A 23,596-nucleotide genomic window follows, 5' to 3' on the forward strand; every position below is an offset into this window, starting at 1 on the left:
GGCCAGTGTAAGAAAAAAAATTGCATATATGTTTGGTAGGTTGATAAAGAGAGAAAAGGGAAATGAAGCAGCAGGAAGTTGTTGCAGATGATTATTATTGAATTAAGCATTCAGATACCAGTTTTGTAATAATTCTGCCAGCTGACAGGTAACACAATCTATCAGAATATTATGTATTTTTTTTGCATACACAGAAAGAAAAAAGTCAAATATGTCAATTCTAGTCTTGATACTCAAAAAAAAAAAACACCCAGAAATGTTAAGCTAAAATCCTACTTTTTAATTAAAATAAACAGATTATCAATAAGATTAGGACTAGATGCTATCAGTATTAATTACTCAAAAACACATTGCTATTTTGATTTGAAGTACTGATTTGAAGTTCGGAAAAATACTTCACCTTTGCAAATGAAAGGCTGATGACATGCTGATCTTTTTCATTCGTCACAATTTCCACAATACTGTGCTGATGTCCAGACAGCTTTCCTGTAGGCCTAGTATTAACATAGGGATGCCACAAACGAAGGTGTTTGTCATGACCTGTCAGAGAAAAATACATATATTCAAAAGACTGAATAGTCACTATTATGTAAGCTTCTTAATGGAGGTATTGGTGCTCATAAGTCTCAGCTTTCAGTACATAGGCAACTCACATAAGAATATTAACTTTTCATTCTAAAGGCTGGATTCTGGCTTACATGTATTCATTGCTTGATCCCATATTTGCATTAAAACCACATAATTGATTTGCATTTTAAAGCTTTTTAATTTTGTTAGAGGAATGTCAGAGGCACTGGCTGTAACTACATATGTTTGCCCTGTAAAAGCTTAACACATAATTAAACATAGAGTTGGGGTGTAGATTTTTTTCCTTCAGAGATCTTATTTAGAAAATGATCAAAATAATAATGATGATGTCCACTTAGTGAAGAGGGTGGTCATATATAATGGGAAAGGGAACAGGCATGAAAGTTGAGGGCCGGTGGGGAATAGTAACTACTGATGAGTGATTTTGTGTCTTATTATATTAAGAATTAGGTCTTCTCCTTTTATTTGTGCGTTCAAACACTGAAATTACTTTCAACAACAGAATCACTAATACTTGTTATTCTTCCTTTTAAGTAAATAAGCCTCATTAAGAAGAAAACCTTTCCCTATGTAAAATGATGTTTTCTACATGAAAGTTTTATCAGTTTTTACCAGTTACTTTATTTGTGCCAGGTATGTGCAAAGGCTATTGAGCAAGCACAGAAGACTATTTTTTATCAGTCTTGAACTGCTACTTTTAGACTAAGAAATCACTAATAGATTGGATTTTGCTTTATTACTCATAGAAGAACAATAACTGCATTTGAAAAATTAGTGGGGTTAGATGATTTATGATAATGCTGGTATGTCCACCTTTTGTATACATACGTAATTTGCTTTTTACTGTAACTATTCTCTGATGTAGTCACTAAGAGATAGTTAGAAGTGAAATAAATATAGAGTAAGGAAAACCATATCACTTTAAGCATAATAATAATGCAACATACTACACAAAAGTTACTCTAAACTACCATGAACTCTATATTTTAGGCCATTAATGAGATTATATAATTTCATTCATAAAAGAAATACAGGTTTAAGCAACAAATGTGAACTCTGCATCAGTTTTGCTTGTATCTTTCTCATTCATTACCACAAGTGTCAAACATTTGGAAGACAAAGTTTGGTTGCATCACAGTACTGGTGAAACTGATTACAGTATTCAAATACAACTAAAAGGATTGAGAAGTAGGGATGTTAAAACACTAATATTCTCTTCCTAATGAAAAATGCATTGTAGGATTCAGTACTTTGCATACCACTTGTGCTATAAATATATCGCTAAATAAGAATAGATTGAGGCTTAGCAAAGTCATTAGCAAATTATCCTCCTTGATTACACAATAAGCTATTGTACAATCAAACGTTGGATTTTCTTTTTAATTGCTGAATATGACAAACGATTTTCACTAGTGCCTGTACATTCCTAAGAAATCTCTATGTAGCATTCCTCGATTATTTAGCTGCTCTGGCCATTGATTTTGAGGGTATATTACTAGTCAACAAGACTTTACTAACTCGAGTGCCAATGTTCATTTGAAAGAGTTTAATTATGTCATTAACTGTATCTCCTGCATTTCTCAGAGAGAATGCTGGTTTTTAAGATACAAAGACAAAACTAGTGTGCCCTGGTGCAGCTTTGCAGTAGCCCTGTCTGATCTAAACTTCACACTAAGTTTGAAAGGGACTATCACATCCTTTAATTGGTTTAGCAGTTCATTCCTGCTCTTGCCTGTAACTATTAGTAGTACAGCCCAGGAATTCTTTCCTTTTGTATTCAAGGGAAGCAGCAAGACTAAGCACTACAAATGAGGGTGAAGCAGGAGGATGCCTTCTGACATCAGTAAAGGTCAGTGGGCAAACAAGATAGAAAGGATTCCAAATTAAAGATATAAGCGTAATGAGCAAGAATAAACTGGAAGATTGTTATATGTAAGAATAATTCTTATGCTTCAAAGACATAATTGCAGAGTTCTTCTTGAACACAATATTAATCTTCTGTCATGCTGTCTATGCTTTCTGTGTTTTTGTGCAGTGAAAGTCAAGAAAAATTAAAATGCAGCGCAAGAGAGCCCATCTTATAAAAATACTCTAACTAGGTAGTGGTTTAGATAGGATAGAAGGCCCTACAATCCAAGTCTAGTCTCTGGTCAACACAGACATATGAGTAATCTATCTTTTCCAAAAATTTAAAGCACCGTTTTAAATAAAGAGGATATTTCTGCTACTTCCACTATTCAGTTGTACACAAGTATCTTAAGCAAATATTGCTATATGATTGCCCTGTTTTCATACCATTGCTGTTCTTATTTTTCTAGAAAGTTCATCTAGATTTTTTTTCCCTCCTCTAAAAACAATGGTTTCTGTTACACACTGAAAATTATTTCTTGCGTATATGATCTTCTGCCATGCTCAGATATTTTTATTTATAAATAATAATAAAAATAATATTTTATTTATTTCCTGCAAGTAGAACTGGAGTGATAAATACAGATATTTTACTCTGCATTTATCACTCCAGTTCTACCTGCAGGAAATACCAATCACATTCTTATGGGGCTTCCCTACTTTATGTCATCATAAAATTTCTTCAGGCTGTGACAAAAAAAAATCAATCTAAATAAGATCTCCTCGAAGGCTGTACTTTAAGATTTTCACTAATAGCCGTATTGCTCTCCCTTTTAATTTTGTGTCTAAAAAAGAAAAATCAATAAAATTTATGAAATCTAAAAATAAATAGCAGACAAGATAGATATCTTAGTTTTCCCTGTAGTAAATTTCACTTCATCTTCTATTGCATTATTTTCTTGTCTAGGTGTTGGGCTTTTTCCCCCTCAAATTTCTTTTAATGTTTTGCTTATTATAAAGGCTAGGCAGCAGAGCCTTGGTCATTTTCAGCAACAGACAGCTACTATATCAAGCAGAATACACTAACAAGACTGCTGCCATACTCTAGATGCATTTCTACAGAATGAAATATGACCACTGCAATAGAAAAGCTCCTAAAATATTAGATAAAGGAAAGAAATCGTTGTAAGAGTACTATTTTTGAGTCTCCATTGGGAGAAAAAAAAAAAAAAAAGAACATTAAAGCTTTGGAGAAACATGATCAAAGAGAAAAGCAACAGAAAGTATTAAGGTGGGCCAGTGTGACTGCTTATGACAAGAAAGAAAGGCTAAGGAGTAATGCAAAGGGAGCAAGGAGAAATTTCTAAAACCTGACCAAAACAGTCATAGCTTGGAGAAGTGTTTTATAGTAGATCAAACAACTGTTTTCTCTTGTTTTGTTATATAAGTAACAAAATCCCTGAATCAAACACAGACTGAGTCCTTATTAGATTTCTTTCAGGAACTCTTCAGAGCCAAGCTCCCAGCAATTATAAGCAATACTTCTGTTTCCTGTCATTCATGAAAGAAGCCACTATTTGTACTCTTAAGGTACTAACTCACCTTTTATTTATCTTCTTTAACTGAAAATAAAAAGTTACAACAGAATAATATCTTGGAAAAACTTACTCTCTTCCAACATTATATAAGCCTCATACTTACCCCCAGTGACAATGACCTTCGCTTTTCCACAATATGTGAAGGCATTGACTCCTCTAGGAACAGAAAATTCCTTTACAGGTCTGTAATCATCAATAAAATAGTTAATCAAGTAAGAAGCATTAGGAAAACACAGTCAAGTGTAATTCCACTTTACTCCTCTATAGTATATAGAATAGTTGTTTGCATAACGTTGTGAAAATCCTTGGGTTTTTTTTTTTTTTTTTTTGCTCAAAGCTTGCTTCCTGAGGTATTTCTTGTAATAAGACTGATTTGTCTAGAAGATGAGTGATAGGTGTTGCCGTGTGCCAATCAACATCACTGCGTGGACAATTTTAGCTGTTTGCCTTTGGAAGATAGTGCTCAGGACTGTTTACTGGCAAATCTAGCCTATGACCAAATAACTCCTGTTTGCTATGGGAGAGTGAGGGATGATGCTATTGCATCCTGTGAAGGCAAGATACAAGTTGGCGTCTCCTTGCTCCCTCTTATCTGCTGACAAGGCCAGGGAGATAGGAACAAAGGAGTTTCCACTGAGATCCCAAAGCCAGAAGCTGCCACTCCAAGAAGAGCTAACTCAACCACCTTGGGTTTGAGCTGTCACTCCAAAGACAGCTGACTCCTATCACTTTGAAACCATTGAAAAGGGGCCATCATCGCCATGGTCACCTTCAACAGAACAACAATGCCCAATGACACACCACTCCTGAAGATCAATGGCTGAACTATGAACCACATTGAATCCATGGTGGTGACTATCTCCCTCTTGCTTCCTATAGACTCCTTACTTCTTCTTTCCCATCCTTTCTATCACTCTCCTTCCCTTCCTCATTACCCTAATTCATAATAGTGTCTGTCCTCCCCTTCCCCATCTCCCTAATTAAGATTTGTAATAAACTAGTCGGACCAACATTTGAATTGTTAATTCTTAATCTCACACCAGGTATACAGATATTAAAAAGAACCTCCTCTCCCTCCTATGAATTGGAGCGAGACAAACGTGTAATTTATTTTTTTTTTAAAACAAGATACTATGTAAGTGAATTAGATGCAAGCATCAATGAAACTGGAACAGAAGGCATTCGCCACTAAAATAGTATGTCTCTGATTTGAGCATCTGAATCCTTAGCCAGACATACTCCAAACAGAATCCTAAAGTGGCAATTGTTGCCAAAGGAGGCCTTCAGAAAAAAATATGCTTAAAGCATGCTTCAAGTATTAAGCCAACTGTCTCTGCCAGTTTTGGATATAGAGTGGTTACTATTTTACATAAACCAAGTACATTTTTATGCTGTTTATTTCATATTAGTTCATACAGTGTTACTATTTTATTTATTTTATCTTGTATAAAAACACAAAGAGACTGACAAGCTCCTGAAATACATTTTACAAAAATTCTCTTGTATTCACTAAAACAAAACAACACCAAAACAGACATTCAGCCAACAAAGAGAGATTGACTCTGTGTTCCATCCAAGCCCACCATTTGATGAACCTGTGCTCATCACTACACATTTCATACACTGGTACCAATGAATGAGAATTTTCTTGTACTTGGAATTTAGCAACAGCAGGACTAATACTCATCTCTGCCAGGAAACAACGACCACCAGTATAGTTAGGCTAGACAGACCCAAATGAACACACACTTAAAGACTTTTTTTTTCTTTGAAATGCAGACAGGGTAGTTCATTTATTCTGAATGAGAGAATAACTACGGGCATCACGAACTGTAACTATGGATGATGGTAAATATGTTGAAAATCTCTGGAAACTTTGCGGATGAAGAGTTTTTTCTAGGCAGATCTAAATAAAAGACTGTTGAGTTTCTATTAACTAAAGGGAGAACAGCTTTCTTTCCAGAGCCCTAACAAAGGAGTCTTCTCTTGATGGTGTAAAATAGCAAGTAATTAACTTAAATGTGTGATTGACAGATAGCTTCACAATTTCTCATCTTTTTCCTTAATTCTTACCCCTTAATAAACAGTCTTGATCATCTACCAATAACAGCATGAATAAAGGGAGTGTGAGGTCTTGCCCAAGTCATGGCCTTGCAGAAAAAGTATCTTGTGATCTCTGCCACACTTTGTTTTTTTATATACACACACACACACACACACTTTACAAGAAAAGATTATAACCACTCATCAACTCTCATCTACAAAGAAATTAAATCGTCACATAGGAGTCATGATACATTCAATCCCTTTTCAAGTACACACACATACATACACACACACTTTACAAGTAAAGACTATAACCACTCATCAGCCATCATCTACAAGGCAACTAAATTGTAACATATGAGACATGACACGTTCAATCCCTTTTCAAGTACAGTAGCAACTGCTTGCTAGAAACACAACTGGGGAAATTTTGTTAGCACTAATAAATAAAAATGAAACCACAATTACTTATGGAAAGGGCATTTCAAAGTGATTTGATGCACAGCTATTTTAACTGTTGGGGAATGGCTACAGGAGCATGAGAATGTGTACGAGCATAGCTGGTGCAGCAGCACAGAGTGCATACCCATGAGAAAATATTAGGAGTTAAGATGGGAGACACAACATCCATGGGGCAGCATGTAAACAGCAGGCCCACATCCGCAGCTGTGCTCTGTGGATGTGTGAAGGCTGATAAGCAGATGAGCTCAGCAGCACAGGTGTGAATGCTGGCTGAGCATTGGTTGAAGCCAGGCAGCCCACCTAGCCACCCACCTTGTGCACCAATAGTAAGCGAACACATGTATTGGAACCATATATAAACCCTGTGTGTGCAACAATAAGGTGAAGCTTGATCACTCATATTGAGTACTGTCGTGCTTCCCCACTTGAGAACAACCTGATTACAACGCTATCTGCGGCATTTAACAACGTAATTATTCAGTTGGCTAATTGTAATTTCAGTTAGCCATTGTATGAAAAATGCATTGAGATATATATTTTATTGCATTTGAAGTTAGTGTTAACTAAAAGACCTACCAAGACATTTGTGGTTAACATTCTGTACAAGAAACACTGACTGGTGATAGCATGTACACTTTTGACTATTTTGATTTTCCAGTGTATGTTTTCTTTCCAAATTTCCAAGTCAAATGGAACATTTTGCAATTCACAGAATAAACTGTTCTCTTGATTTAAACTAGTTTCTTGTGAAATTAAATCTATAACTGAAACTTCCTTGATTTTTGTGGATATCAAGTTTAAATAAATTGATACATGACATACACATAACAATACAGTCTTTTCTAACTATATTTTTCCTGCTGGGAAATTAAATCAGACATTGCCAATGTAGTTTATTTTTAGAGATGAGCAATAAACGCATATCAATTCTTTCCTACATTGTAAACTAGGAAACAAAAACATTCAAGTATTTAAGCAGTGGTACTTTTATATGCATTATCAGTGCTTTAGAAAAGACATCTTCAATATAACAAGATGGCATCTTGCAAGGCACTAATCTCATGCAGTAATAAAGCAAGAAGCTTTTTTTTTTTTTTTTTTGACTTTATCACATACTTACAAGTTGTCCTCTAGTCGCTTTACGTCATCTAAAACAAATGAATGAATGCTGTCCGAGGAGCAAGATCCAAAACAATTTAGGTCAGGAATATATTTAACTTTCAAAACCCAGTCATCGTGTAGCTTGCGTTTAACACTATGGATATAAATTGAGATGTTATTACTAGGATTTAGTAGCACCTACAGCAACATGCCCATAGCTGGACAGAAATTTTGTCAGTGCGATTATACACAATAAATGCTATCACTGAATATCCAAGCCAGGTGCAGAACACCTCTCTCAGCTCAAAAGCAAACATAGTAGAACAGAGCTAGTGTTAGAGTTGAATTATGCTCTTCTCTAGTAATAATGATGCTTCTATTTAAGCAAACACAATAAGACTTCCCTATATCTGGATAAAAGCAACTGTGAATTCTTCCCTGAAATTTCGCTCTCCAGCCTTTCTACTGTAAGATCTACTGAAAATTCTATCACTTCCTTCACACAACAACAAACAAATTACATTACTTGCAGTTTTAAAAATTATTTTCTTTGTTAGGTTGGGTTAATTCACACAGAGAAGCTGACCCTTCACTCAGGCCAGAGAACACTCCAAACTAACTAATAACGCCCAACATAAAATATTTTATCATTAATAACTTACATGTTAAAATCTTTGGAATCCAAGATCTGAAGTTGAGATTCTTTTTTACCTTTACATTGCTTCAATCCAAAGTGATCGCTGGTCACTTTAAGTAAGCTAACATAGCCTTTGTCATCTCCCATTAGGATGTTATCCTCACCCACTTGATCAGACATAGTCACCATGCAAACACAGAGCAGACTGTTTTCAATTGGTTTGATGATAAAGTAATTACCCTGTGAAATTCAGTAAACAGTTTATTGGGATGGTGTATTTGCTAAGATCATAAATGGTTTTCTTCTAGACAACATCTTTGTCAACAGGAAATGTGAGATAGCTGATTTACAGAACTATTCAAGCCATAAAATCAACAGTAACACACAGTTTAGAAGTTATTAATACAGCCTAGGAGTACCAAATGTGCTTAAATAGGCAGGTGCCTGAATTTTTAGGTATTGAGACAAGGCAATGAATATAGCTGCAAGCCATTGCGGTATTTTCCTACACTGAGAAGGCCTAGGAATAGTATTTGGGGTCATCTGCATTATTCTACTTATTGGTTATACCGTCTGGACTCCATCTTGAGTTGATTAAAGCACCCTGTCAACTTAAACTGTCAACTGTTCATATACCATAGAAATCAACTGCTTCATAGTTCTCTGTATGGCACAGAAACACTGAAAAGACATACCACAGAGTGTCTGTATATTATTCCCATGATTTCAAAAGATAATTATTTCTCATTCAGCCACAAGACAGTTACAGCTCTCACTGATATAATGACTGGAGGAAACCTCTGTGAGAATAAATGTTCAAGTCTTCCTTCTCAGAATTTCAACTGAATGGAAAGAAATACTTCCATTGATTTATCTGAGCATGGGAACAGGACTTTTAATTTTAAGAGAACAAATGAAAAAATTATAAAGCTTTATCTTATTCTAAAAATATTTATTTTGCTTTTTTTCCTTATATCTCCTCAAAGCTACTGAGAAAACCACAGAAACTGGGTGAAAGAGCTAAGGCATGGATGAGAAATCCTTGCAAAACAATCATATTTTGTAATAAAGTATAAGGTTGCATAGATACAAACTTGCTTGAACATATACTATCAAAATTGAGATGCTTTTACACTTGAAAAGTCCAAACAAAAATATAATATATGAAGCAAGATTTTCTTTAAATCAGGAAGTTATCTCAAAGGAATCTATGCTGAATTCCTTTGGAAGACCTGTCCCTTGATTTTTAATACAGTCCAAGGTAGCTGTGCACATACATCAGATACATACGCATTCTGCATTAGATACACAGAAAAATAAACTGCTTTTGTCAGTTTGTTTGCAAAAAACATAAGGACAAGATTTTCCTTTTTCTTTCAAGTTTTAAGACAGTCTAAAAATTACATTTGGTGTGAAAAGAGTATTCTTTAACATGAATTACACTGTTTCATTCAGTACCTTCCTACAAAGACAAAAGTTAATGCATTCATCCTGTTGGGCAAAAGGGATATGAATGTACATTGAAAAAAAATTGATTAACCTTCTCCAAATCTCCGTTCACACTTGCTTGATCCAACACACTACCTCTTTCCCTATTGAGGTATAGTCCCAGACAATGATCGTCCTTTCAGTTACAGCCACAACACATTTCAGCTGAGTTAGGAAATCACATCCGTTGATCCAAGCAGTATCCTGATAAAAATAAAAAGAGTAGCTAAACAAGGATTTTCTGAGAATTTATAATCTTGTCTGTTGTTTTAAGAAGTATTTAACCATCTCTGCATAAATTCCATATACTCAGCACTAACCATTGCTAGATGCAGCCCAACCTAGTGAGACACAGTTCTAACTCCAGTAGTAGCTCACAAATGCAGTAGCTCGGCTCAGCCTGTAATCAATAACTCACAGATGCAGATTGCACATAAAGGGATATACACAACACAAGTATACTGTTACTTGAACTGTGGTAACACTGAAAAAAAACATTCTGAGCACAGCACATTGAAGTTAAGAGATTATATATCTGTGTTGAAGTGGAATTTTTTTCCTTGGATACAATTTAGTTAAAAACAAAAGTTAAAGGTACTCAAATTTCCAACTGTAAGTGAAACCCTACCCAAAAAATAAACCCTACAAAAATGAATGTCTCTAAAAATAAGTATTTTGTATTAAATAATATAAAAACATACTTCCAATAGGTATATTCTATGTTTACAAATATATGCAGTATATATGCTTGTGTAAATCCATCTTTTGAATATAACTGCAATTATACAGATCATAATGTAAAATAATTAATCTTGCAAAGTGGAGACTCAAATTTACAATAACACCCTGAAATTTGCTTTTGTTTAACCGTTAAATATAAATATATTGGAACAGTTATTAGTTTCTGAAAATGTAATGGACCTTCCTAAAATGAGAGTGGATTGGAAAAGGAATATGTTCCAGATTGTATCAATTTTTTTTTTTTTAACTTTTAAAAATTTCCATTCAAAGTCTTACCCCATGGGTTATTAATAGATTTTATCTTATTTATCTTACATATCTTACTTAGATTTATCTTCTACATTAACTTCACGTACTGAAATATAGGATGTTTTCTGATATACCGCAATAGCAAAACCATTATTTTAAAAGTTACAATTAAACAATGACACAGGCTTAAGTCACCTTTTTTCCCCCCCAGATCTTCAAGTAATCTATACCTACCTGTATCCTCTAAACAACACTAGCTCTAATGGAACTACTTGATAAATAACTAAAATGGGGATCAATTCACTTCAAGGATGAAAACTGTGTATTAGGAAGCAAAAAGCACAAGACTAAAATGATGGTGAACTCAAGTTTGGTCAGCTAAGTATAAGCCAGCAGTGTGCCCAGGTGGCCAAGAAGGCCAATGGCATCCTGGCTTCTATCAGGATGAGTGTGTTGAGCAGGACTAGGGAAGTAATCCTGTCCCTGTACATTGGTAAGGCCCCATCTCGAGTAGTGCATTCAGTTTTGGGCACCTCAGTACAGGAAGGACATAGAGGTGCTGGAGCAGGTCCAAAGAAAGGCAACAAGGCTTGTGAAGGGCTTGGAGAATATGCCCTATGAGGAGAGACTGAAGGAACTGAGGCTGTTTAGGCTGGGGAAGAGGAAATGCTAAGGAGAGACCTTACTGCTCTCTTTCAATATCTGAAAGGTGCTTACAGCAAGAGCAGGGTTGGTCTCCTCTCACTGATGAGAGGATGAGGCAGCAGCTTATGCTTCCACTTTTGTTTCAATTGTTATACACAGTATTGATTTTGCTGTTAGTGTAAAGGTTCCATAATACTGACAGTCATGTCAATACCCTACTGTTTCTTTCCCTTCTAACGGCCATGTACAAATGGTAATCCATTTACAAGGATTTCTTGAACTGTTTTTCTCCAAGAAACAATAGGAAAATTGTACCCCTCCTCGGGCTATGGAGAATGCTTGGTAATTCTTACAGAAGACTTTGTTATCGCCAACTTTTTGGGTCTTCCACAATCATGTCAGATAACAACAACTAACTGGCATGAAAAAAATTGGTTCCACATTTTTAATTAAATTACCACTTTGTAGACCTGGTTTGTACTTATGCAGTCAGAATAACCAAGCTACATCTTGCACAGGCTTCAAAAGGTTATCATACGCAGTGAGATAGCACAGAGGCAAAAGGATAATCAAACTCGAGCAATAAGGAGAATCTTTCCACTTCTTGACTGCTTACAGAGGAAGTCTAAGTGTTTTTTTCTGCATGTGTGTTTGTAGTTAAATTTTAGGAAATATAATCGGCCATGATGAAAGGACTTAAAGCCCTAATAACCGGAAACCAGAATCTTTTTCATATACTTGCCTAGAAATACAAACAAAAATCTCAGATATTTCTTGGAAACAAGTAAACAAAACTAATTGCATTGCAGGACAGCAAAGTGAGAAGACATCTAATATTAGCTAAAATGTTTCCCTCCTCCAAAAAGTCCTGCTCCCTGTAAATAATGTCCTGGTAACTGAATCTTCAAAAGTCAGTCAGTATACACTTTCTGGAGTGAGTTATCCCAGGTGAACACCAAGTATTTCTCACCTACTTAGCAGAAACAATCCAGTTACTGTGTGAGACACTGCTGAGTAACCAAAGAAATTAACAAGTAGCAAAAACAAAAATAAGATTTTGGAGAATTGCAATAAGAAATACACACCATCTTTTAGGTAACAATTCCAGCAATCATAGGAGCATGTCTTTTCATACACAAACAATTTACATTAATGAAAACAGGTGTAATCCTGTGCAATTATGATATACATGGCACGGAGAACACAGAAGAATGTATGAGAAAGATTATCTGATAAAAGCTTAAATCTAGCTATTCTTAGTTTCTATATCTATACTACTTATGTATATGTATATGTACTTATCTATACTCTGATGATAACAGAAATGGACAGCACAAGGAGTGCATTTATTTTTGCTATGTTCCTGCTCACTATCTGCTGAAATTCCTAAATAAAGGCTCTGTAATTCTTAAAGCATAAGTATACTACAAAGAACAAAAGATGTAACTGTCTTGCTCAGACTTAGCTCAGAGGTATGAAGTAGAAATTCCTGATTTTCCAAAATCTCCTAGTTTCAAACATTTTTATAAAGGCTTCACTGGTAAATGCTTTCACATGATACTACAAATATGAAAATTGTTCTCTGTTTCCCTATGCCTCTTAACTAATTCATAGAGACACTAAGGCATCCAGAGATTTGTAAGATGATCTTGCTCCATGCAGTTAAAAATTCAGTACAGCTTATGGATAACTGACTTTGGACTAGTGTAATCCAAAGAAGGATATCACCTATCACTTTTTTTTTTATGGAATGACACAGCCTTTCTACATCAGTGGTTCAAAAAATAAAGGTCTGGTTTAAAAGAGCATTGATTTGAGAGGACAAGCAGTGCATTTGAAAGAGAACCAGACTGTAGTTCTTCCAGAACTGGAAAGTAACAAACTTGTCCTTTTGATTTACTGACTTGAATTATAGCAGCAACTGCTTGTCTGTTCAAAAACATTTAAAATCTAAACAAAAAATAAATCTTTAGTAAATTCTCAGCAGCTAACAAAGAAACTACATCAGTAAAAAATTCGAATTGTTATTGCCTGCCTGAAAATCTACTGTTTTCAATAGATTGAATGATTGAACCACTTCTGTTTTATGTGTTGAAAGCAAGGGAAAAATTTACTAAGTATCTGGATTTGGATAGGAAATCAACTGATCTAAAATGAAATGGAAACTCCATGATCTGCTATAATAAAATTCTATCATGAAATCATTCTGTGAAGACAGAAACAGAATACAAGAAATCACCCAAAGAGAAACATCATTGAAAGTGCAAGCAATAGTCATACATTACAAGGTATGATTATCTGACACACAAGTACAGATGTAGGCAGCTACAGCTTCTTTTAAGATTTTAATAATTTGTAGATTTTTTCACTAACATGCTGCCCTCGAGGCTCCCAACGTCTTTGGTAAAAGATAAGGAAAAGGCTCCTTGGTAACAGCTATGTATGAATTGACAGATCTATAGAAGTAATTAATGTTCCTCCTCATTGAAAACTATTTTCAGAAAGGAAAACTGAATGGTTTATGAAAAATCCATTAACTGGAACTCAATCTATAGATAGTGAGATTACCAGAGTATTTCTATGAATGTATTTGTTTTCAGAAACTAGTACTAGGTGCTACTAGGATATTCAGAAATTCTGCATCATTTAGTAAGAATGAGAGGGCCAGGCTGGAAAAATTCAGATTAGTGATGAGTATAATGGGATGACATATGTAATTGCATAGCAAATATTTTACAAGCTGCAAAGATACCATGCTGGTTCTAGTTGTCAGGTGGCATTACAGTTGCTATGCTACAAAACAGTCTTGTAACTCTTTGCATTTATCTTTTAATGATTTAGTTTTCATTGAATTTGGACTGAGATCTAAAAAGACATAGAAATGTAAGATCAGTAGGTGGTCCAGTGAGTGAAAGATATTCTTCGGTCAAAGGGAAACAAAATACTGCGAAGTAGCATCCAGAAGAGTGAGAGATAGACCTTACCAGTCATTACAGTGGGAAGTAAATTACCTCGAGTGCTATTCCGTAAATGGAAAAAAAAACAATTGGACCAGAAAAGGAGTATAGACTAAACTATACAGGAATTGCCAGTAATTTCTAATAAACCCAAAATTTAAGCTAAGAAAAGAACAGGACATTTTGTGTTTTATTTCAAAGGTTATTTTTCTTAGATGCCTATTTACAGAATTCTCTTTTTTGTAGGAGTCAGTTCTCTAGTTGGCATTTTAACACCAACTCTACAGGTAGAGGAAGAAGTGTTAATTATGTTCTTCTCTGTTTCAGTCTACAGACAATAGGAGGCAGAATGATATGATATGATACCAACAGAGAGATGGAAAACAATATTCAGCCAGTTGCACTAGTATTTTTCTTCCTTCAACAGAATTTTTTTTCACATATATAAATGAAAGATTCACATCTTAAAAAAAGTTGCACTAGATTTGTCTTAAATAATTCAAGAGAAATTACTTAAATTACACTAAAGACCCATAGATACAAAGGTCTGCAGAAACAACTGAATTAGGCTTCCTTCATAGCACGCTCCAGAGAACATTCGCTGAGAAACATAGAGCTTAACAGAGGTGCAGAGATTGTTGCTGAAGTTGAATGATCTCCTCCAGGCTAGTTCTATGTTCAAGATATGGAATAAACGGGCTGTGTAAATAGTAGAGTATGGTGCCTATATCCTTAAAATTCACAAAGAAATTTCTTGCCAAAACAGACTCCCTTGTGGGACTTGAGACTTATCAGAAACAGAGTGAAGTCCTGAAAAAAGAAAAAAACAGCGTGCGCATTGACAGATTGATTTGACTCACTGAGAAGCTGCAGATAGAAGAGTCTGACAGACTATAAGCAAAACATGTGGCCTATGTTCAGCTTTAAAGCAAAAGCTTTATGTGCTTCTCTTTATGCTGCAGTACTTGACAGACAACCCAGGCACCTACACCAGCTTTCAATATTCTTTCACCCTGTCACTCCAGGGCTCTGTCTTCACTCCATCTCCAGTACAATTTTTTTTTTTATCTTGTCTGACTCTAGCTTCCATCCACTAGGTTTGTCTATGCTATTTTGTATTATCTGTCTTTTAAGGCATTTCACTTCCATGCTGCAAGAGAAGCAACTTATTCACTGTTTCCATTCAACAGCATTCCCATGCTGTCTACTATTTTCGGTCCCTGTCAGTTGGACAGTCCTTAACTCATTTAATATGTACTTCGGTATTTTTTTTTGCAGTGGCCATATTTTAAAATGGAAAGTCATGTGGTATTAAGTCAAATATAGTACAGTTTTAAGTTTTATATTTATGCCTCTGTTATTTCTGCCCAGCTACATAACCTCATAAAGGAATAAAATCAGTTTTGATTGAAGTGACCTGTTCACCATGAAATATCTGGAACAAAATCATAAATGATTAATACAACGTAGTCATTGCTTAATTTCTATTTACACTGTCATGATGCTAGGAAAACTCTGATGGCTGCAACTTATTTGATTTTATTCCTAGAACTACTGTATTTCACAGCCTTTCTGCTTTAGGAAAGACTCCGCTTACCTTCAGAAGACCCCAGATATGCACAAATCTCCAGCAAAGTACCCTTACCTCTACTGCCAACCCTTAAATGAGGTCTGGGAAGGAGTGGGTCTTGGCTCCACTCCTTCTGGTCATTCAGTGCATTGCATGCACCTAAGCTCCCCTGGGTTGGCCTTGCCTTCCCACCAGATTCTCAATCACTGGTTCAAGCCATGACTTAGCATCTCTGCTCCATATACTATTTTTACTGCATAGGAAGTAAGTGGAATTTGTTCTCTTATCCCTCCATGGGAAGTGGAACTTCTTATCTTATCTCAACCCATTTTATTTTACAGCAATTTGGGATAAGGATATAGCATTTTTAGAAATAAAGTAGCTTAAAACATTATGTTCTGCAAAGATCTAAATCTTTTAAAAACACCAAGAAGTTCCAGCCAAAAATAGCCAGTTTCATTCAGTTTTCAGCACAGTAATTAGAGGAAGAATGAGAGGAAGCTGTATCGCTAAGGAGAAGACTTTTCAGTGCAAACATTTAAATAGGAATATTTAATTAAGATTGCTCATTTCCTAAGACAAGGCAGAGTAGGAAGAAGAGGGATATTTTTAACAAAAATGTGAAAGTTTCACAGTTCTAATACCAAAAAAGGAAATAAGCAACTACTAATCCTCCAGACAGAGGGCTAGAAGGATTTCATAGCATTGTGTGCAGCAATGATCTCTGCCAATCCAGTGATACTCAGCAACAATGATACCCCATCCCAAAGGGGAGGAATCTGAACTATTTCTATCTTCCCTTGTCCTTTCCCTAGGGAAGCATATAAAAGTATGTGCACCTCAGCTGGAAAAACATTGGAAGGTGGAACACAGTAAGAGACAGCAGATGGTGCAGAGCTGAACAGCTGTCTGCATTCACAGATGATGTAAAACGTACCAGTTTTGGTACTGTATCTGTTTGGAATCTCAGTTCTAACAATTACTATACTACAACATGAAGAGGTACCATCATTTTAAACCCATCCCCCTTTCTCCCTTCATATGGCAAAGGTCTCCTTGAACAGTGCAAATTCTGCCATTGCTGCCAAGTATTTTCTTATTAACACCATCCACCTCTACTGATGATTACCTCTAACATTAGTGTGCAGTGCCCAGACGAAAAAGAGTACTATGCACCCACATACTGCTCAGTGCAACATCAGACTGGCATCCCAGCTTTTTCCCCTTGGTGTCCCTGGGGAAAAGCACTGAAGGGTGTTCTAATTCTACCTTTACCTATATGGACTGGAAAAATTGTTCTTAGAAACAAAGTAGGAGCAAATTATCAAAATTCATTCCTGTAACAGAATCATAAGAGAAGCTCTAAGTCGACCCTAGTCTGTGTCTAAAAGCCAACACGTCTCAAGAATGTTCCTTACAGTTTTTCTCTCCACATCAATTCCACAGGACAGATTAGCCTTGCAACAAATTAAATACAATCCATGCCCAAACTTGGTAACTTTGAATAGTTGGGCTTGTGGCCTTGAGTATTTCTATTTCATTTTAGAACAATCACGGCATGTGCATAAGAATCAACAAAAATGCACTGTCCCCTGGCACAAGACACCCACATAGACTTTAAGGTCAAAGGATCACATTGCTGTGTTAGGTCTGATGGCACTCCTCTTGGCTGCAGGTTAACTGAAGGAAATTAATTACCTAAAATGAGCTTTTAAAGTACATACTATGTAGTCTACCAATCCAACTAGCAAGATGTAGAACTGTTTTTCACTAATAAAGTTATATTTTTTTTCTCAGTCAAATTTTACAGCAACAAAGGAAGTGTTACAGCTTAGAATAAAATGTCTTAGAAAGGTAATGAGTAGAAATTTTACCAATAGACAATTTTGTAGAAAAAAAGCAAAATTCATTACAGATTTCTTTTTACCAGAAGAAGTAAATCAGATTACATAAACATTTGCTTAACTGAAAGGAAAAAACTGAGTGTGTTCATCCAATGGTACCCCATGTCAGATTACACAGAAGTCTCAAGGTCAGAAGACATACCAAAGAATGCTCAGTCTCTAATTATTTCACCATAATACTTATTGAATTTTACTTCAAAAAGATTTAAAAGAAGGAGGAAAATGAACTTACTTTAACACTGGTGGTTGCCAGAACTTTCATCTGAAAAATAAAAATAATAACTTGTTAGCATTTAAACTAGAAGTCTAAAAACAGCTCTGCCAGCAATTCCTTATTTCATAAAGCGAGAAGCAGTGATCGTGGTATTTCTTCTCATAAAGGTGTGATGCACAGCGTTACCAAGGATAGTCTTTGAGTAGAGTACTGTTAAACAAATTTTACATTAAACTGAAGTTTACTACACTGAAAAGCAGTAAGGTGGTTTAAAATCTCTTTCTTGTTCTTATTCTTATATGTAAATTGGGTTTCTTACCTTTTTAAGCTATTCTCAGATTTCACACAGTATCAATTAAAAACTAGTAATATGTGCTTTCTAAAGAGCAGATAAAACAATACCAAATTAATCTCGGGGAAAGCTTATTTGCACTGGACATCAGTTTTCCTCAGTGTGAATGAATAGAATATGGCCCTATCTTTTCCTCCATATAAAAGTTTCATAATAGTCAAATGTCTCAGATGTCGCAAAGTTAAAATGTGTTTTATGTCAGTGTATAAACAATGGATATACAGATGGTATAGTATATCCAGGAGCTTGGCTAATGTAATTGTCATATTGGAGTAAGGAAAGAAAGACACTCACCCTATCCTGGGCTCAGCAAAACAGACTCCGGTAGAGCAGATCTCCAGAAGAGATCCTTCCCTACTGGCAGTCAGCTCTTAAATGGGTCTAGGAAAGGTGCAGCCAGGCTCCACCCCTTCCTGCAGCACAGGTGAATTGCCTTCGCCTGTGCTCCCGTGGCTGACTCATTGCTCGCCTCAGGTGATCAATCAGAGGTTCAGGTCGTGATTGAGCAGCCCCATACAGTCAGATTCCCTGATTATATCAGACCAAACACTATTCATCACTCATGTGCATGGAACACACTGACTTATGTGAGATATATATCAATCCAAGAAGATCATGTATTTAATGGTCTGTACTTTAAAAGTGCAAGAATTATACAAAAATAAGTTTCATTATCTGTCAGTACATTGCTCATGAGCTCATATTCCGAGCAGAAGTCTTACCAAGCAGCACCTTCAGAGCAAGCATATTCATAGTCCTTTATCAACACGCTAAAAAGGCAGATTAGACAAAACAATTCACTAGCTGAGGCTTAAGGACAGGACACTTTAAGTCCTTGGCCTTTGACTGAAAAAAATGATGTAAAAGCTGTTAATTCTTTATTTGGCTTTATGATATGAAGTCATATTTTAGTCACAAGATTCAAATGAATGCAATGCTAAACTGCTAGATTTTTCTCTATCTTGCATCAAGATGCATCAGAGCAATTTTAGTGAAGTCAAAGGTCATTTGCTCAGATCAACTGAAATGTCGTAGTGCCTTAATCATTTTCAGAATTTAAATCCCATTTGTAAATGGGATTTGAGGTTTCCTGTAATTCACTGCGTTAAGCAGCTGGGTGTAATATCAGTTACACTGCAGTCACTGGTGTCAGAGTGACATCAGTCCAGACAATGAGAAAGCAGCAATTCAGAACTTCAAAGCAGTTGGAGGGCTGGAGGTGTGGGAGCGGGAGAAGGGAAACTAACTTTAACATTATAATCTGTGAAATTATTTTTTGTAGGTATGCAAGAGGGATAATACTCTGGAGGACAATGAAGTAAGCTTTCAAACAAATTACTTCAGTATTTACCAAAACTACAGTATTTCTTTGTTGTTTAATCATCCACAGGAGAACACTGTTGCTTTGCAAACCGCTGTTAGAAGCATTATGCACTGATTAGCTGACCCCCTAGAAAATATTACTGCTGTTTAAAAGCTTTACTCATTGTTTGAAAAGCTTTTAATAAATTAGTTGTATTAAAATTGTATAAATGTAAAGAACATTTGAATGAACATAGAACTGTGATGTACCTCATGGCAGCTAGAATTGTATGTTTAAATAGTAATATCATTTCAGAGACTCATTTACAAAACCTACTTTAAAATGATATTGAACCTGAACTTCTACTTAAAATGGTACAGATCTCCCTATAATTTGCTGACAAGGGGAGTGACTGTGAAGGAGTGTCATGAAGACTGACAGAAAATTCAAGACTTTCAAGCTTTAAGAGCCTACTTATAGAATAACTCTTTTTTGCAAACAACCAAAAAATCTTTCTGTCCATTCTAAATATTCCCAGCAGCTGTAGAGAACAGTTAATTCTCTGGTTTCCGCTGTGTATGCAATACACAGTGACAAATATAGCATATATAGAATTTAAGAAAACTTAAAAAAAAAAAAAAAAGGCAGATTATTTTATATTGAACTGACTTCTATTCATTTTCTTATTGGCAATCTCTATTTACTTATTTATTTGTTTACTCTTTTTACTTATTTATTTATCTTTTATGGATTGTTGAGTAGGATTATAATTAAAATAACAATGTACATTTGCCACTGTACTTAAAAGTATAGGAAAAGTTAACTTAAAAAAAAAAAGATATCTGGCTTTTTTATGGGTAAGTTTGCACTCTAGATCACAGTTAACCCAGTTCATGTATATACTACTTAGTAGAATAAGGAAAAGTTTGAGTCAGAATTACCTTGTTGTTAAAAATAGTTAGCACTCCTTTCTGAGAGGATGTTATAGTGAAATCCAGATGGGGCACTTTCACTATGCTTGTAATCATATCTCGTTCCTTGACAACTGTGAAAGACACAAGGTGATTTTTCATCTCAAGGACAGAAAAGTCTACATACAATACATACAAAGAAAAAAACCCATAATACTAAAGAAATAAAACCATATACCAAGAACATTTTATCTTCCTGAAATACATACTGGCACCAACTTCAAGGCTATAAAACATAGTCATATATTATTCTATACTCAATTTTAAAAACCATGTTGCATTTTAAAATAACATTAACACATCATCCATGTACTAGTTCTTTCTAGAATATATATGTATATATATTTTTTTAAAACACAAAAGCCAAATAAATAGTCTGAGTCAGACACCTTAGTAATTTCAAAATGATTCAGGAGTGCTCACAAACCTTAATAAGAAACTTATTCTGGAACACACAAGAAACAGCAGCATGATTAGTAAACAAAAGTAACCATGAGATTTTATCACCGTAACTTCAATAAGATGTGCAAAAGGGAGCACTGAACAGACACATTTTGGGAGTTTCTGTTTTAAACACAAGATGATTACCTCGATAAGTAATCTGCTGTTTTTCAGATGTAAGGAAAACTGTGTTTTCTTCTCTCAAATGGGAAGGCGTAGCACCATTTCCTTCTATGAAGTAGCCAAAAATCTAAACAAAACAAAATAAAACAAAACTAGCAGTTTATACTACATCTGGAACATATGTTTATATACAGATAGTCAATTTTTATGCGTCATTTTTCTATCATTTCAAATTCCTGAATAAGGAATTTCCCTCCATTATTTCTCTCAGTTATTAGCTGTCATTATGAGTTTAGATTGCAGAGATCTTCTAGTCAGGCACAACTTTTCATCAGTGTTTGGAAACAAGCCAGAATAAACGGTACCAGGAATAAAAACAGTCTAATTGATAAAGCTATTAGTACCAATTTGATTTGTTATGATTGCCTGTAAGCAATCATTTTCTGTTTCCTTTTTCCATTTTTATCTACATGTGCTTCCTGAGCTAGACTTCAGTTAGAATGAAAGACTGGAAGAAGGAGATGAAACAAAAGTCACAATGTTTGTAAACTGATTCAAAGTAGCATAGTGGTTAGCCTACGTAGAAGAGCTTTTCCCTCAAGATCCATAGATTCCTGTTTGCTTGGGGAGAAAACAAAAAAAAGTATACAGCCCATTTTTTAAAACTTTTTTTCAACTATTTCCCTCAGCCTTACAATGTTTCATTTGTAGTAATGGTAATGAAGATTCCTGGAGGGGAAATGCAGGCTGGTAGCTAATTTCTCCCAGGATGGCAAAACGTTCCAGCTGAAATGCTCTCATCAACTCAATCCCTGTACCCAAGTGCAGGTTAGTCATCTCCTCAGGAAATGAGGTCAGCCCTTTATAGCTGTACAGAGAGATACTTTTTCATCTCTTTTGTCATATTATGGACATCATATAGTCACTTCCTTTAATGTGTTCTGAAAGCAGAGCCCATTTGTACGCAAGACAAAACTTCACACTTCTTTCTAGTTTAATATTTTTCATACACCAGAACTTTCTATTTTCTTATCTGAGCAATTTACGTGTACATCTTTCAACAAAAAGTATTCTGCATATTCTTACAGAATATTAGTCTCTATCTTTCATTTCATAGCACCCTCCTTACTATGTACACAATTATTATCAGAAAACATCAGTCAATACATCATCCATTACAATCCTTTACTTTCCTCTGTTTAATTTCTTTTAACATCACCTTGTCTTTCCATCTTGTTTCCAAACATGAATCTGAATACAGATTCATGTTTGAATGCATCTCTGCAACAAGTGCTCACCTGGAATTCCTATCATTTACGTCATCAATTAAGATATTAAATAGTATATTTACCAACAGTTACCCCTGGCACATACATCAATATTGTCTTGCCTTAACTGGATTTTGTGCCACTGAGAAGTTCAGCTAGTATTCTTTCTGTCTCCCTGTCCACTAACCCATCCTTGGTCAGCTTGACTAAGAGTATATCATGCGAGACAACATTAAAAGCCTTACTAAAGTCAAGATAAATCATCCGCTGCCCTCCCCTTATCCACCAAGATAGTCATGCCATTGTAGAAGCCTATTAAGTTGGTTATATGCAATTTCTATGATTTCCCCTTTGTAAACCCATGCTGACTACTCCCAATCACTTTCTTATCTTTTATGTGTTTGGATATGTTTTCTAGAATTAGTGGTTTCATCACCTTCATCAGGGATTGAGGTTAGGCTAACAGCCCTCTAGTTCCCTGGATCATTCCTCTCATCTTTCTAGAAGATAAGAGTGACATTTTGCATTTTTAGCACGTTCCCATTTTACCAGGCAAAGGAGAATAGGTTCTTTACCTTTCTCAGAACTAAGTTTTTGGTAGGAGAATTTTTTATTTTTAAATAGTAAACTGGCCTAGTATGAGGTCATCCTGAGTCTTGATGGTATGGTTGGGCCAGCATAGTATCTGACCTAAGGCCAACAGAGGTAGAAGCTCTCTAAGTGAGACGCCCAGGTGTGCCCTGTCATGCCTCTTGCAGACATCAGACAGTGACACATCTGATTTCTGCTCAGCAGGCATAACACTGCCCTAAAAAGGCATATCTCTTTAGCAGGGGTTGTGGTGACAGAACAAGGGGAAATGGCTTTAAGCTTAAAGAAGTTAGATTTAGGTTGGATAAAAAGTCTTTTACAGTTAGGGTGGTTAGGCACTGGAACAGATTGACTAGAGACATGGTGAATTCTCCATCCCTGGAGACTTTCAAGGTGAGGCTGGATCAGGCCCTGAGCAACCTGATCTAACTGTGCATGTCTCTGTTCATTGCAGGGGTGTTGGACTAGATGGCCTTCAGAGGTCTCTTCCAACTCTAAG

General features: G+C 35.6%; 1 protein-coding gene across 1 annotated transcript in view; it reads right to left on the reverse strand.

The window, feature by feature from the left end:
• The window catches only part of WDR64 (WD repeat domain 64), a 63,428-nt gene that overhangs the window by 34,824 nt on the left and 5,008 nt on the right, over nt 1-23,596 (reverse strand). The window contains exons 3-10 of the mRNA XM_085219647.1: nt 21,263-21,365; nt 20,645-20,748; nt 18,067-18,096; nt 9,865-9,972; nt 8,306-8,520; nt 7,663-7,797; nt 4,138-4,217; nt 401-540 (exon numbers count right to left, since the gene is read on the reverse strand). Of these exons, the coding sequence (XP_085075773.1) occupies nt 401-540; nt 4,138-4,217; nt 7,663-7,797; nt 8,306-8,520; nt 9,865-9,972; nt 18,067-18,096; nt 20,645-20,748; nt 21,263-21,365 (915 nt within the window). The remainder of the gene's footprint in view (nt 1-400; nt 541-4,137; nt 4,218-7,662; nt 7,798-8,305; nt 8,521-9,864; nt 9,973-18,066; nt 18,097-20,644; nt 20,749-21,262; nt 21,366-23,596) is intronic.

This window comes from Meleagris gallopavo, chromosome 2 (assembly GCF_905368555.1).
Source record: "Meleagris gallopavo chromosome 2, MGAL_WU_HG_1.1, whole genome shotgun sequence".
Classification (NCBI taxonomy): domain Eukaryota; kingdom Metazoa; phylum Chordata; class Aves; order Galliformes; family Phasianidae; genus Meleagris; species Meleagris gallopavo.